Consider the following 13212-nt stretch of genomic DNA (forward strand, 5'->3'; position numbering starts at 1 on the left):
CTAATCATGACAGACTTGATGAGAGACAAAGACTACTTTGGGACAAATGATGATCCAGAAACTTCTATTTTTGAGCCAATGGGAATCGCTTTATTCCACCTATAAAGGTTTTATGTACACGATATGTTATGTAGTAACATTCATAATAACATGTAATATTTACATATTTTCATCATGCTGTAAGTATATATGTAGTATCTATTAACATTCATAATAACATGTAATATTTACATATTTGGATAATGCTGTAAGTATATATGTAATGTAGTAACATTCATAATAACATTTAACATTTACATATTTTCATCATTTTAAGTATATACATATGTAGTATCTAGTAACATTCATAATAACATGTAATATTTACATATTTTTATCATTTTAAGCATACACTGCCGTATTAATTTCCCAGACGCATCACAACGTTCACTTTCCCTTCAACAACAACAACAACACTACTAATCAAGGCAGACTTGATGAGAGACAAAACTGATGGGAAAAATGCAGAAACAATTTACTAAAAGGACAACAATGTCAGCCTTTGTCCCCTGAAAGCTAAAGCTGCTGTCACCCCTTAAAGGGGAACTGCACTTTTTTGTGATTTTGTCTATCATTCACAATCCTTATGTAAGAAAAGAACACACATTTTTATTGTTTTAAGGCATTCTAAATCGTAAATAAATGCTAGCAAAAGTCAGCTTACTATGGAACTAATTAGTTTTGCTCTATTTTGCCTATAAAGCGCTGAAAAAATCCAAAAACCTCCATCAAGGTTGTATATACACACTATATGTATATATGTAGCATCTATTAACATTCATAATATTTCGTAATATATATGTAAATATTCGTAATATTTACATATTTTGATCATTTTAAGGATACGGCGGCGGCGTATTAATTAATTTCACAGACGCATCACAACGTTCACTTTCCCTTCAACGACAACAAGACTACTAATCATGGCACACTTGATGAGAGACAACAAAGACCACTTTGAGACAAATGATGATCCAGAAACTTCTATTTTTGAGCCTGAATGTAAGGAGGATGATCTACAAGTTTTAGAAGTTGTGTGCTAAACAGATGCAGCTTTAGTCAAACACTAAGCATCATGTAGCAGTATTGCTAAGTGCTAAACAAGATATACAAACATAATAAAATGATCACTTACTGTACAATGTCTGCTCTCACTGGGATAAAGACTGATGGGATTTTTATAACTTCCCCTTTACATTAACAATTCATCATAATCTTCAAGCAGGTAAAAACATAAAAGAAAGGGGGGTTCATGTCTTACTCGCCATCAGCGAGTCTAAGTTGGATGTTCTTTTTTTGTGCATTCTAAATCCAAAATAATTGCCAGCAAAAGTCAGCTAACAACAGAGCAAATGGGAATAGTTTTATTCCGCCTATAAAGCGCTTTAAAAACCTCCATCAAAGTTTAATGTACACGATACGTAACGTAGTAACATTCATAATAACATGTAATATTTACATAATTTCATCATGCTGTAAGTATATATGTAGTATCTATTAACATTCATAATAACATTAAATATTTACATATTTTGATCATTTTAAGCATACGGCGGAGTATTAATTTACAAGACGCATCACAACGTTCACTTTCCCTTCAACAACAACAAGACCACTAATCAAGGCCGACTTGATGAGAGACAACAAAGACTACTTTGGGACAAATGATGAACCAGAAACTTCTATTTTTGAGCCTGAATATAAGGAGGATGATCTACACGTTTTAGAAGCTGTGTGCTCAACAGATCCAGCTTTAGTCAAACACTAAGCATCATGTAGCAGTATTGCTAAGTGCTAAACAAGATATACAAACATAATAAAATGATAATTTACTGTACAATGTCTGCTCTCACTGGGATAAAGACTGATGGGATGTTTATATCTTCGCCTTTACATTAACACTTCATCATAATCTTCAAGCAGGTAAAAACAAAAAAGAAAGGGGGGTTCGTGTCCATCTCCGAATCTAAGTTGGATGTTCTTTTTTTGTGCATTCTAAATCCAAAATAATTGCCAGCAAAAGTCAGCTAACAACGGAGCCAATGGGAATAGTTTTATTCCGCCTATAAAGCACTTTAAAAACGTAGTCACATTCATAATAATGTGTAATATTTACATATTTTTATCATGATGTAAGCATATATGTAGTATCTATTAACATTCATAATAACATGTAATATTTACATATTTTGATCATTTTAAGCATACGGCGGAGTATTAATTTCCCAGACGCATCGCAACGTTCACTTTCCCTTCAACAACAACAAGACTACTAATCATGGCAGACTTGATGAGAGACAACAAAGACCACTTTGAGACCCATGATGAACCAGATGACATGATGACTCGTAAATAAATGCTAGCAAGAGTCAGCTAACAATGGAGCTAATTGGAGTTGCTCCATTCTGCCTATAACGCGCTTTAAAGAACATCCAAAAACCTCCATTAAGGTTTTATTTACACGCTGTAAGTATTTACGTAGTATCTAGTAACATTCATAATAACATGTAATATTTACATATTTTGATCATATTAACTTCACATACGCATCACAACCTTCCCTTTCCATTCAACAACAACAAGACTACTATTAATGGCAGACTTGATGAGAGACAACAATTCCTACTTTGGGGCAAATGATGATCCAGAAACTTCTATTTTTGAGCCTGAGTATAAGGAGGATGATCTACAAGTTTTAGAAGCTGTGTACTAAACAGACACAGCGTTAGTCAAACACTGAGCATCATGTAGCAGTATTGCTAAGTGCTAAACAAGATATACAAACATAATAAAACACTCACTTACTGTACAATGTCTGCTCTCACTGGGATGAAGACTGATGCGATTTTTATATCTTTCCCTTTACATTAACAAAAAAAAAGGTGGGCGGGGGGTTTCGTGTCTTTCTCGCCATCTGGGTCTAAGTTGGATGTCAAAGTTGACCAACTTGTGGGTTTATGTCCACAACCTTCTACTATCCAGGTGAGAGGCATGATTTATAATCTAGAATTAACTTTCACCAACTCAGAGGCGATGCAGCAGATCAATATGTCAATATAGCAGCATAAGCAAGTTAGCGCTCTGTGATCACAGCCCCGCTAAAAGTAGTTCCTCTACGTTAGCCCTTATAATAACAATATCACTAATACGTGCTAATATTCAGGTCAAGACATGTAAAGGGAGTATTGTTGGCACTTTTTGGCTGTTTTTAGAGGACTTTATGGGCGCAATCGTGTACTCCTATTGTCTCAAGTGTTAGCCACCTCCTACTTGCCATATTTTACTTGTTAGAATGCATAAAAAGAAAAAGAAAAATATGTGTTCTTGTCTTACATAAGGATTGTAAACGATGGTTAAAACCCTTTACGGGTTGATGATTGCAGCTGAGTATCATGACTATGTAATTATCCCACATGATGGAATAGCATTCTGATGCTTGATAATTAGCGTTGTATTTGTTATGCTTTTTGTTCTTCAAAAGTAATTGGAATGTGTTTGTGGTCGTAATACATTTGCTCGTACTGATGTTAAAACTTGTTCTTGGGTTTGATTGAGTTGTTGAGAGTTGAATTACTTTTTAGGGTTCACCTCTTAAGACTTAAAAACATGGCAATATTCTTAGAAAGCACACAAGGCTGGCCTCACAATGTTCTTTTCTCATGAGTTGCTCATCACAATTTCCTTGTCAATGTCTTCGTGCGTCAGCCCCTCTCTGATTACTTTGACTTTTTCTCAGCTGTTTCTATTTTTTCTCCTCAGTTTTGCTAATGTTCTCCCCTCAAATGTTCTATGCAGAAAATGTCCATTTTGAAATTACCGCATATTTCTGGTCAAATTGTTGTTGGTCGGTGAACAAAATAACACTCAAATCTTTTTTATTATTATTATTTTGTTAAACAATAAAAAGAAAGATGTTACACATAAATTTTAAAAATTATATATTTTTTTACCAAAAATATAGAAATACTTTGTTTCGTTTGTATAGTTTATCATGTTTTGAGTAATTAATTGTTTTTTATTCTGTATTTACTTTATTTTATTTTATCAAATGTTAAAACATAAAAAAAATATATATATATATATATATATATATATATATATATATATATATATATATATATATATATATATATATATATATATATTAGTAACACTTTGACAATCATAACAGTCATACAGGTGTAATAATAACGTTACTAAAAATAAAACAAATATTAAATATTTAACAAATTAGATAAAATAAAATAAATACAAAATCAAAATATTTATTTCTATATATTTTTTTTGTTAATCAAGGAAAAAAAACAGGTTAAAAAGCACAAAAAAAAGTTTAGATTGGATTTTTATTTAGATTTTTTTGACCAAAATTATATAAATAGTTTGTTTAGTTTTTATAGTTTATCATGTTTTTGAGTAATTAATTGTTTTTATTCTGTATTTACTTTATTTTATTCTATCAAATGTTTAAAAAAATATATATATATATATGTATATATATATATTTTTATATATATATATATATATATATATATATATATATATATATATATATATTAGTAACACTTTGATCATAACAGTCATATAAGTGTAATAATAATGTTACTAAAAATACAAATATTAAATATAAAATAAAATGAGATAAAATTAAAGAAAATACATAACTAAAAAATTGTAAATTACTTAAAACATGATGAACTATGCAAACTAAACAAACTATTTCTATATTTTTAGTAAAAACAAATTTTTTACCAAAAATATAAAAATATTTTGTTTGTATAGCTTATCATGTTTTGAGTAATTTAAAATGTTTGGTTCTGTATTTGTTTTATTTGATCTTTTAATATTTAATAATGTTTTTATTATTTGTAACATTTTGACAATCTTAACAGTCATATAGGTGTAATAATAATGTTACTAAAAGTAAAACAAATATTAAATATTTAAAAAAAAATATTTATAAAAAAAAATAAATACAGAATTTAAATATCTAAATTGCTCAAAACATGATGAATTATACAAACTAAACTATTTCTATGTATTTATGTTTTGTTAATCAAGAAAAAAAACCAGGTTACAAAGCAAAAAAAAAAGTTTGTATTGGATTTTTTTATTTATTTTTTGACCAAAATTATATAAGTAGTTTGTTTAGTTGTTATAGTTTATCATGTTTTTGAGTAATTGAACATTTACATTCTGTATTTATTTTATTTTATTGTATCTAATTTTTTAAATATATATATATATATATATATATATATATATATATATATATATATATATATATATATATATATATATATATATTGTAGTAATTTGACAATCATAACAGTCTAAAATTAAAAACAATTATTAAATATATAAAAATAAATAATTTGATTTTTTTTTTTTAAACAAAAATATAGAAATAGTTTGTTGAGTTTGTAGAGTTTATCATGTTTTGGGTAATTTAATTTTTTTAACTCTGTATTTATTTGATTGTATCTCATTTTTTCAATATTGAATTATTTTTTAGTAACATTTTAACATCCATCACAGTCTTATAGGTACAATACGTTAACTGCTACACTAATAAAATGTAAAATCAATAAAGCAGCCAGTCGGAATATGACATGACAAAGGCTTAAATGCGCCTCAGGCATGTACATTTATAATACAATAAAGTGACAAAGAACAGCAATCTATTTGTGGCATGACCATCAAGGTGATGCAGGCACGAAATTTTCATAATTGACTAATACGCATGCATTGTTTTAAAAGCTAAAAAAACACTATAGATGTATTACAATACAAATCTGTGTTATAAGTATCAACATTTTTATTCATAAATTATATATTTTTATTGTTAGTGTTATTTCATTTTAACAATGTACACCTCTGGTTTATTTACATGTATTATCATGCCCTCTATTAATGTTGGAAATCTGTTTAAATTATATATAAAAAAAACTTCCAACTTGAGGTTGTTTATTGATAATAAAGTTACAGTAAAACTAAGCACACAAAGGATTTTCTATTAATAAACACATGTAGAAAAAATAGACGATTCAGTTTAGCGTATAGAGGGAAAAAAAGCAATACAGGTCAGCACTTATGCCTCTAGCTTAATGCTAACATATAATGGGCAACCCCATTGACAGGAATCAGAAATTAGCATCGTAAATTTATACAAACCGGACTTTAACCGAAGGAATTTGACGTAAAACATCAAATATATTTCTACTCACAGACCGAGAGTCACCAAACTAACTTTGTGCTGCTAGTTTTTTGTGCAAACTAACCTCGAAAGTCTCTTATAACGTCTTCCCCTCTCATTTGAAAATAAATAGCATTGTCAATGTGACAGGGAAGCAATAAATACATTTTAAAAAACATAAAAAAAATCTTGCGGCCCTAAATGTATTTGTGGCGGACCGCCTTGTGAAATGAAAATAGGGGAAACACTGAACTTTGTGTTACTTCTTCTCAAAATATATATATTTTTTCAATGTATTTGAGGGTTAAAGTTGTCTTTCTTTTGGGATAATTAACAAAAGCCAAATAAAAAGCAAAACACAAGCCCAAAGTTGGTATTTTGACAATCATAACAGTCATATAGGTGTAATAATAATGTTACTAAAAACAAACAAAAAAAATTAAAAAATGATAAAATAAAATAAATACAGAATTAAAAAATGTAAATTACTCAAAACATGATAAACAATACAAACTATTTCTATATTTTTGGTAATTAAAAAAAAAATCTTTTTATTTTTCATTATTATTTTTTTGTTAAACAAGAAAAAGAACATGTTACAGAGCAAAAAACCCCCAAAAAAAACAAAAACATATATATATATATATATATATATATATATATATAATTTTTTATTTTTTACCAAAAATATAGAAAAAGTTTAAATTTTTATAGTTTATGATGTTTTTAGTAATTTTTTATTCTATATTTATTTTATTTTTTTATTTTATTTTATTTGATCTCTTTTTAAATATTATGTTACTAAAAACAAACAAAAAAAATATACATTTAAAAAATGAGATAAAATAAAATAAATACAGAATTATAAATGTTAAATTACTCGAAATATGATGAACAATACAAACTATTTCAATATTTTTGGTAATAAAAAAAAAAAATCTATTTTTTTTTTCCATTATTATTTTTTTGTTAAACAAGAAAAAGAACACGTTACAGAGCAATATATATATATATATATATATATATATATATATATATATATATATATATATATATATATATATATATATATATATATATATATATATATTTATTTTATTTTTTATTTTTTACCAAAAATATAGAAAAAGTTTTAGTTTTTATAGTTGATCATATTTTTAGTCATTTTTAATTCTTTATTTATTTTATTTATTTATTTTATTTTATTTGATCTTTTTTTAAATATAAAAAAAAGAAAAGTATCCCAAAGTTGGTATTTTGACAATTATAACAGTCATATGGGTGTAATAATAATGTTACTAAAAACAAACAAAAAAATATGTATTTATAAAATGAGATCAAATAAAATAAATACAGAATTAAACATTTTAAATTACTCAAAACATGATAAACTATACAAACTAAACAAACTATTTCTATATTTTTGGTAATAAAAAAATAAAAAATAAATCTTTTTTTTTTTTTTTCGTTACTTTTTTGTTAAACAAGTAAAAGAACACGTTACACAGCAAAAAAAAAAAAAAAAAAAAATATATATATATATATATATATATATATATATATATATATATATATATATATATATATATATTTATATATATTTATTTTTTTATTTATTTTTTTTACCAAAAATATAGAAAAAGTTTTAGTTTTTATAGTTTACCATGTATTCAGTAATTTTCAATTCTATATTTATTTAATTTATTTATTTAATTAAATTGTATCTCTTTTTAAATATTCAATAATTATTTATTATCCCAAAGTTGGTATTTTGACGCGCAAACTGGCCGACGTCTTGCATGAAAACTAGTATGACAACTAAACACTTTTTCCTTTCTTTTTTCAACTCCGAATCGTACAATTTTTTGGGGTCGTACATTTTTACAGAGTTCTCGCTGTAAAATTATAACTCGGCAATTGTTAAACATTGCAGTATTAGACCCCTCCCCCCTTTTTGGAGGAAGAGTCTAATTAATTAGTGCTGACTAGAAATGAAGTCGAACAATTTATTCTCCAAAAAAGGAGTAGGTAGAAAGAATTGCTATAGCAGAGAAAATTATAATAAGCATCTTGAAACTTAAAAAAAAAAAATTAAAAAATTATAATCTCAATTATCTCTTAGGTGAACCATAATTTACTTAACTATTTGTTTATTGGGTATCTAATATTTATTCATGTATTTAATATGTGTTGACTTAATTATTGTACAGTAATGGATTTACTCAATTATTTACTCACTGTTATGTTACAGAGAACAAAGAAATGGGATAAAACTGATATGAAAAGGGGTAGGATTAAATAAAATGTGCGTCTTTTTGGACAAACTGTAATGAAACAGATGCATTCAATAATAATTGTATTGTACGTATGTTCGAAATGAACTGAAACTAACTAACTAACTGAATTATTCGCCCGTCTCGTATGCTTTTGTCCACCTCAGTCGGTTTGACTTGCTGGGTATCGAAACTGAAAGTTAACTTTCCCCCTCCAGGCTGGTACTTCATGACAGCTTTAAAGTAGCGACAATAACCGGGTGAGTCCATCATGTGGGTCTCTCCAAGCAGAACCAAGGTCGAGGCTAGAGATTTCTGAGGGAATATATTCCTCTATCCGTATTTGGCCACCTGTTAGTTGGCACGTTTCCGTTCCAAGTCAACTTCAAAATGGACATTTTTGGTGTATTTCATGACTTTCCTTCCGTTCTTTTCTTCCTGCGTCTGGGTGTCCGGATCTCCCTGCAGTTCTTCTCCTTGTGTCTGTCTTGTTTGTAGATGTAGGGGATGAGGAGGAGGCGGGCCCTCTCCGCCGCTTCCAAAATTCCCGGGAGAGGTGCAAGTTCCTCGCCCCCTCCATCTCAGTGTCCGTGCCCGAGGACGACCCCTACCACTCCGACGAGGAGTACTATGAGCACCCCTTGTTCAGCCCCGAGTGGACGCACTCGGGCGCCCGCCCCGCGGGGCAGACCGTGGCCTTTAGACAGATTGAAGGTGAACCACGCACGGTTCCTCCATGCCGTCTCCCTCCTCCCGTTGACCCCCTTTTTTCTGTTTTAACCATCCCCCCCCCCCTTCTGTGACGTGACGTCCTCCCAGCATCGCGTCCTCCTTCCGTCTCTCCGTCATGTTTGTGCGTTTGCGTGTCCTCGTTGTGTCGTTTCACTCCCAAAGATCATTGACTTCACCCCCCGATCCATTGCCGCTTGTGTTTGCAGCCATCTTTCCTTTGACACACACTAGAAGCGTCAGTTGTCAAGTTATAATTCAGTCTATACCAGGGTGAAGTCCGGGGGCCCGGGAATGGCACCATATCGGCCCCTGTCCTGTTCAAAACTCAGGAGACAAACAAAATCCCTAAAAACAGTAGCGTTTTCAAACCTTTTTTTTTAGGTTTTTATAAACCTTGCTAACAAACAACTGAGACGTTCCTCAAGGCACCCCTTTAGGTCCTCTCCTTTTTGGCATAGACACATTTTAAGGTTCATTATGTCTTCTTATTCATATACTTGTCAAATTTTTTTGAAATCAGACAATATTTTCGGTATATTCAATGGCATTGTATACATTAGGGCAGGGGTGGGCAATTAATTTTTACCAACCTGAGCACTGCTGGAGGACCACACCCTGACAATATTTCAATTAAATTTTGCTCAAATTATTTTTGATGTACCTTAAGATAAATAATTATAATAAATAAAGCTGCAAGCAGCGATGGACGGGACCGACTTTGAAGGCTCATAAAATCCAAACCGGAGCAGTAATTAAAACTCTTTCATCAACTTTTAATCAGAAGAGTTCAATCTCTCTCCTGTGCTAATTTGAAGCCGACACAACAAACGCGCTCAGAGGAGATAATGTTTGAAAAAAAGTGACTGTTTTTACTCAACTTTTGTTTTGAAGGGGGAATTGCAAACTTCTTGTTGATTTTTGCTGGGGGTTGTCAGTGTATGAAGTATAGGTCTAAGTGAGACCTACATAGAGGTTTTTGTTTCATGTCTCTACGACATTCCTACTGGGAGTTACAGGCAGTTTTGTCTGTTTTCTTCCTAGGGGGCGCTAGAGCGCAATTTTGAGTTTTGGGGTTTGTTTTTTTGATCAGATCGCAATTTTTGCCAGTCCTGATGTGTGTGTCCAATTTGGTGAGGTCAAATTACAGCTCAAAGAGGCGGCAATATAATAATAAAGAATAATAATAATAATAAAACGCTAGAAATTCAATAGGGTCCTCTGTCCCAAAGGGACTCGGTCCCTAATAATAATGTCATTTAACCTAACTTAACGTTATACAAAAGCAGATTGCTTTTGATGGTTTTATTTTTAACACTGTCTTACACAACACTTCCTGATGTATAATACAATGCAAAAATGTCAATTTCTGTCACTTTATCCTGCATCCTCTTTAAAAGTCCAACCTTTTTTCCCCGTCAGATTTGGACAACAATCTGTTGTCACGCCAGCTTGTCCCATTTCAGTCCTAACATGTCCAAACACGCATTTACCTATGTGAACAAGTCATTACCTGTGGTTGTCTCTTTAATTGACTGCATGGCTGCCAGCTTATCTGTGATTTTAAAGTCTGCAGTTATCCCACCTTAGAAGATAAGCAGCTGGGCGGTGTTACGTACATCGCAGCTCTCATCCAAGGGCCAGCGAAAAACAGTCAAAGTCGGCCGTTCTGTTCTTCAGCTGAAGCTCCAAGTTTCCAGCGATGGTCTCAACCCGCCTCGTTACAGTGCGTCGGGAGAGTGACACGTTCTCAAATGCGCCCCTCTTCTCCGGTCATATCAGCGCCACAGAGTCCAATAAGCACTCCTTAATAAACTCTCTGTCAGAAAACATGAAAAAACACAAAATAAACAGTTAAACCTTACACAAAAACAAACAGTTACTTGTACATCCAAAAGACAAAATAGAACAAGACAAGAAATGCAATGTAATTTATGAAAACCCGCGTAAATCGTGCAAAACAATAGGAGAAACAGGGAGGACATTCAACACAAGGAAGAAAGAACATCAGAAAGAATGTGAAAATGAGACAACCGGAAGGTTTACAAAAAGCCTAAAACAAAAATCTGAACAGGAGATCTTAAAATCAGCCATATCAGATCATTGCAAAATATACAACCACATCATGGACCGGGACAACGGCAAAATCATCGGCAAGGCGATCAAACTAAGGAAGCGGCCCAAGGAAACCATCAATCGGGATGAGGGAGCATACCTGGGACTCCCTCCTTCATTAGCCATCAAGCGGCGGGGTGGGAGGAGCCAACCAGGTAGACTTGACCAGGTCTGCCTGGTTGGCCACGCCTATAAGAACAGCTGATAGGCAACGCATCACAGTGGTCAGGTGACACTTCCGAAGAAGACCGCAGATAACAGTCGAAACATGTCAGGTAAAAATTCCATCGAATATACCAAAAATATTGTCTGATTACAGAAAATTTTAAAAAGCACTTTCCAAGGTGATGCTGTAGCTTGTTTCAGTAGTCATGTGTTCAACTTCTTCAGTGGTGTTCCTCAAGGTTCCGTTTTAGGTCCTCTATTTTTTTGGGCCTATTTTACTGGTAGCCCGTGAGTTCAGTTCCAAAACTTGTGAGAAACTCAAAAAGTGTTGTCATATAAATAATCTTTGACTGGCTGTTTTGCAGAAAGTCCTTTTTTTATTTATTTTTTTTATTTTTTTTATTAATCAGTCCAACAAAATAATACATGACAATACAATAATAATACAATTCCAATTCCAAAACCAGCAACATTCAGAATAGCAATCAACAGAGTAACTGAGGGGACACACAAACATGACCCAAAACAATCCAAAAGTAGTCAAACAAAAATGAATAATATCAACAACAGTATCAATTCCAACATAGCAGTGATTAGAAATCACTAATTTACATTATCACAGCCATTTATTTAAAAAACAAAACAATAAAACATTTAAAAAATGAACAATAGTGTCACAGTGGCTTACACTTGTATCACATTTCATAAGATTAACAAAAAGATTTTAGGTTCATGTAATAGTTAAAACAATGTATCCCATATTCCAACATATGACTCTTTATTATCTCAACTAAATTCAGTTTTTCTACTATTATTGTCAGGTTCAAACACTGATGGCATCTATTAAACAAGACAAGAAGCAAAGAATTACACAGAGACAGAATTCAATTTGGACTCAATTGAGGAGAGACGCCGGGACACTGTACCCTTGTAATCTCCAGCACGCTCTGGCAAAAGACTCCTCCTTTTTTATTTGACTTTCTCCGACCACATGAACACAGCTTCCACTTCCAGAGGGAAGTGGGTCGTAAACAGCGTTGCCTTTTGTTAACCGAACAGTTCAAAAGAAGAGGTTGTAAAATAGTTCAAAAAGACGTTCGTAAACGAGTTCAAAAAGGGGGTTCAAGAAGAGGTCGCCTGGAGGGGAGTCTGGTCCTGCTTCCTCTCCGCTTTGAAGTCCTTGGGTCAGACAATATCTTTCTGTTTGATTACAATACATGAAAGAAAACAGAACACCTTCATTTTGCTTCCCCCCCTTCACAGTGGAGTTTTACAAGCCTTACTCTTGGTAGGTTTCAAAGACAGCTTTTGTCCACTCAATGTAACACAAAGTTTTTGTGATAACTTAGAAACAATTATTCTAACAGATATCATCTCCATAGCTTGTGTATACCAGTCAGTGTGTATTATGTGTGTATACACTGCAAAAACTGAAATCTAAGTAAGACATACTTGCCAACCCTCCCGGATTTTCCGGGAGACTCCCGAAATTCAGCGCCTCTCCCGAAAACCTCCCGTGACAAATTTTCTCCCGAAAAACTCCCGAAATTCAGGCGGACTCAGGTCCATGAGGACCTGAGTCCGCTAACCCACAATATAAACAGTATACCTGCCCAATCACGTTATAACTGTAGAATGATTGAGGGTGAGTTCTTGGTTTCTTATGTGGGTTTATTGTTAGGCAGTTTCATTAACGTC

General features: G+C 31.9%; 1 protein-coding gene across 3 annotated transcripts in view; it reads left to right on the top strand.

Moving 5' to 3' along the window:
* The window catches only part of map2 (microtubule-associated protein 2), a 305408-nt gene that overhangs the window by 218387 nt on the left and 73809 nt on the right, over positions 1–13212 (top strand). For all 3 annotated transcript variants that reach the window (XM_072914441.1, XM_072914442.1, XM_072914440.1), the window contains exon 7: positions 9004–9219. In XM_072914441.1, coding sequence (XP_072770542.1) covers positions 9004–9219 — 216 coding nt within the window. The remainder of the gene's footprint in view (positions 1–9003; positions 9220–13212) is intronic.

Source organism: Nerophis lumbriciformis, linkage group LG13 (genome assembly GCF_033978685.3).
Source record: "Nerophis lumbriciformis linkage group LG13, RoL_Nlum_v2.1, whole genome shotgun sequence".
In the NCBI taxonomy this organism is placed as follows: Eukaryota; Metazoa; Chordata; class Actinopteri; order Syngnathiformes; family Syngnathidae; genus Nerophis; species Nerophis lumbriciformis.